The sequence below is a fragment of the Scylla paramamosain genome, chromosome 11 (assembly GCF_035594125.1).
Source record: "Scylla paramamosain isolate STU-SP2022 chromosome 11, ASM3559412v1, whole genome shotgun sequence".
In the NCBI taxonomy this organism is placed as follows: Eukaryota; Metazoa; Arthropoda; class Malacostraca; order Decapoda; family Portunidae; genus Scylla; species Scylla paramamosain.
This window is the reverse complement of record NC_087161.1, coordinates 14929973-14934175: the sequence shown is the minus strand read 5'-3', so window position 1 is coordinate 14934175 and position 4203 is coordinate 14929973. Positions and strand designations below refer to the sequence as shown.

Genomic DNA, 4203 nt, shown 5'->3' with positions numbered 1-4203 from the left:
CGCAAACGCGCTTTCGCTTCTCTCAAAGAGTGCTTCGCACAAGCTGCCGGTGGAGGAGGGTAGTTCGACGGGTTGAATCAACGAAATCTTGGTTACTAGACGCTTCTTCAACGAAAGTAAGAGCCTAGTGGTCGAAGCTAGTCTCATGTTTCCGTTTGGACTTTCGGCAGTGTGTTTAGCGATGACACTGGCGTACTGTCCGATGAACTCACTCATAATGTTACTAGAGGAGGCTTCTCTGGGTTCACTAAATATGACAGGCGGTATGACAGTTCCAACTTGTTTGATTTGTGTCTTACAAGTGGCTTCTGCGTCATTTTTTCTTCTTCATTAACGTTAGAAGGCGAGCTGTCTTCGTTCTTGCGCCGCTTACGACTCTTTTCGTTGTCAGAAGAAGGTATGTTCCTCTTTTTACGCTGTTGAACAGTAGAGAAGAAGTTCTTTTTCGGACTGACACAGAGTGGAACCGTACTGGGTACAGATCTAGTCCTTGATGTCTATAGTTATTGACAACGTCGGCCCGCGGCCCTCGCTATTAAACAATTGCAAGTCAAACACGTTGGAATGTTCCTTCAAGTCATTGCTCCCGGTCTTGGACAGACGATCCATCAATAAATTGATTAGCCTCCTCGATATCGTCTTGGTACACTTTGATTTTGCCCAGTTCTAATACCGCGTAGTTGAAGTGTTCAACTATCAGGTCTACATCGTGATTGTCAGAGGCCAGTTCTACGCCAGTGATAAACGTAGCGGGTTCGGCCACCAGAGGGTAGCTGCAATCTATGAAGAACAGGGATTCCCTGTCCTCACTGCAGGCAAAGGCTGTGACGTACACACCGCCCAGATGAACGCAGACGCCCTTCCTTCCGTCGTCTTCGTGATGGAAGCAGAAGATCTCTTTGCACATCTTACCGCCTTGGAAAAGGAACGATGTCACCTTCTCCAGCCTTATCCTCCGTTCAATCTCTTCTAGTCTTTCTACCCCATATTCGATGTTTTCTTGGTCAACTCTATCAATTCATCGTACTTTTCCACCGTGGTCTCGTACAGTTCGCTTTTAGTCACCGTCTTGGCTGCCGATGACACGTCGTGGGAACTGCTGGGGGGGTCCACCATCGTGATGGATGTAAGAACGCTCATGATCTCTTTGTTACTTTGTCCTTTGCAAGTTCTAGGTGTGTGTTGCACTTAAAAAAGGACTTCCGAGTCCTTGTCGTTAATTGAAGACCACATGGTTGAGATGACAGCTGGGTAGTAGCAATTGAGAAATACGAGTGTTTACAGTTCTGAGCATGGGAGGGGTGTGGTGTCAAAGCCCTCCGCGCGCGCCCGTTTATAGCAGTCCGATAGTGTGACAGAATTTGGCTTGGGAGCTCCCACCGGCAATTATTTAGCGTGTTACCAGATCAACCCCAAAAAGCTGTGCAGGTTTTTGATGTTGATCTTGTGTCAAGAAAAATTCTGAAAAACAACCAAATTTACACCACGCCGACACCAGTTGAGCCGAGCTCGAGTGTACAACTGAATTCAACTCTAGCATATGGAGGTAGAAGAGTAAGGGTCGCGATCGGAATTAACTTCTCTCTCTGGCTGCATCCGCACATGCGGCTCTGGGAACTCATCCCGGCTCATCCCGGGAACGGCTTAACTGGTATCGGCAGTATCGTTAGGGCTTCAGAAAAAAAAAAAAAATTCTAACCATCATAAAACTGTACAGCTTTTTACACCAAAAACCTGCGCAGCTTTTTCGGTGTAGATTTAGACGGAAATTGTGAGAGAGACTCAAAAAGATAGAAAGGGGCAGAGCGAGAGAGGAACAGAAAAAGCTGCGCAACAACCACTGAATTCAACTCTAACAATTGGAATGAGGAGAGTGAGGGTTGAGGTCGGAACTTCTCTCTCCGATTAAATCCGTGCGCATATGTCCCCTCTCCGTCCCGGACCTGGTTCAATCGCTAGTATCGTTCGGCCTTTCAGAAGAACTGCAAAGCTTTTTACACCAAAACCCTGCACAGCTTTTTTAGGGTTGATCAGATGAACATCAAAAACCTGCACAGCTTTTTACACCAAAACCCCTGCGCAGTTTTTTTAGGGTTGATCACACCAAAACCTTGTGCAGCTTTTTTATGGTTGATCAGATGAACATCAAAAGCCTGCACAGCTTTTTCCACCAAAACCTTGTGCAGCTTTTTTAGGGTTGATCAGATGAACATCAAAAGCCTGCACAGTTTATTAGGAGTGGAAAAAGTGGAAAGAGAAGAAGAAAAGATTCATCTGAGGGGGACTCCTTCATTGTTCTTCCAAAAAGAGTAATCGTCTCATCGAGGGATAATCCATCTTTACATCCAATGATAGATTGCTGTCATCATCGTCATAATCTAATAAACGCCCCTGTGTCTCATTTACGATGCCGTTGGCAGTCGCGAAGAAGGCGAGCGTGTTCTTGATGAAATGCCTCTCGTCGTCGGTCAAATCGTTCTTCCAACTGTTTATGTCAAGGGACGGTTTGAGGTGAGAAGCGTGCCAGAAGCACATGACGCTGCTCAGAAACATGTTGTAAAGTTCTTCGACGGTGACGACAAATGCATATTTGTTGTTGCCCCTTCTGTTGTATAGAGGTTCCTTCTTGCCTTTCTTTCTTTTTATCGCTTCTTTGGCATTTCCGTCGAAAATAAAGCTTATAAGCTCGAGCACTGCCCGTTTCTTGTCACTGTGATTCGGATCTTCAACCATAATGTCCAAGTGACTATCGGCTTCTCCTTCTGCTGCTGCTGCTTCGAGACGAGTAGCCCACACGCCGCCATCTTCAGCTCTACTGAAGGGAGCCTTCTCCTCAAAGGAGGAGGAGGTATACTGGTTATAAGAGACGGCCGCCGTCTCTCAGACGACATCTTCCGTGACAGAAGCCATCTTACAATAAGAAAATGCTGTTCCTTGTAAGAGACGATACAATATGATGATATTAGACCGAGGCGCTGATATCTATACCCTTTCAGATGGCGTCGCCGTCCTTAGACAACACAGAGAGTTCCTTGGTCTTTAAGAGTGAGAGGCTGAAGACTTTCTTCGAACCTAGAGTGGACGGTACGTGTGGATTTGTCAAGTTCTGGTCGGCCGCTGCAGACATCACTCCGGAAGAACTAGCTAAGGACGGATTCTACTTTCTGAAGAAGGACGATCACTGTGCGTGCATCTTCTGTCGAAGGATAATAGGAGCATGGGAAGGAGATACAGTGAGAGGCGAGCACCAGAGGCACTTTCCTCGTTGTCCTTTCATCAGAGGCAAGACCGTTGCCTTCCGTTACATTCCGATGCCCCTCTGCGAATACCTCGAGCCCATGTGGAGAGAGACTGTAGTTAAACGGCTAAAGGATACCATTGAGTGGTATCTGTCCGGAGTTATCCCTTCCTAACAACCGAGAGGCTTCGTTTGCCTCCTCGTTTTGGTCGATGGTTATGATGTCGTTCTCTGGTTTCTACTTAACCTACCTCAGCGATCACGTGCGCTGCTTTAAGTGCGGACTGGTCCTAAGAAACTGGTCAGACAGTATGGACCCCTTAGAGATGCATGCCGAATACTCTTCTGACTGCACGGTGGTCAAACTTTTGAATGGACCTTTAACATCCAAGACCCACCACGATAGGAAGAAGATGGTGGATGATACACTGGTGGATCAAGTGATTGAACAAGGGGACATTGAGAGGCACGTGATAGCTATGGGGTTCCCTCTCGATGATGTCAAGGCTGCCGTGAAAAAGAGACTCTTGGGCCAGTCAAATTCTACAGAGTTGCAGAATGCACAGAAGCTCTTTGCGTCAGCATGGAACAGAGGGCGAGGGTCGAGCAGGTCGTCGGGCAAACCTTAGCGGCTATCGCCACGAGAGATGAAGACATGGACATAATCGGGGCGAGCGAAGCACTTACGATGCTACTGCCGCCTCGACGGCAACAACAAGAACCTATAGAAGATGAACCATGTCACAAAACTGCTGCTTCTATTTCTACGAGAGTGATGGATCTGCATCATTCGATATCGGGAGCCAACTTTGACACGGGGGTGGAAGAAGTGTCCGGCGAAAGTGCTGATGAAACAGCAACGGAGCTGAGCGAAGAAGAAGAAGAAGAAGAAGAAGAAGGATTGCCAACAACTCTGGAAACAGAAGAAACAAAAGCAAACGTAGAAGAGGCGGAGAAGGATGAGT

At 47.2% G+C, this 4203-nt stretch overlaps 1 protein-coding gene across 1 annotated transcript; it reads left to right on the top strand.

Annotated features, from left to right (window-relative positions):
- Positions 1-3459: 3459 nt before the first annotated feature.
- LOC135104615 (baculoviral IAP repeat-containing protein 8-like) lies at positions 3460-3867 on the top strand. Its single transcript, XM_064012144.1, has one exon. The coding sequence runs from the start codon at positions 3460-3462 to the stop codon at positions 3865-3867; it is 408 nt and encodes a 135-aa protein (XP_063868214.1).
- The last annotated feature ends 336 nt before the right edge of the window (positions 3868-4203 follow it).

Bases quoted from the DNA above. Each gene is read 5' to 3' on its own strand.
- LOC135104615 (XM_064012144.1), top strand. From the start codon at position 3,460: ATGTCGTTCTCTGGTTTCTACTTAACCTACCTCAGCGATCACGTGCGC.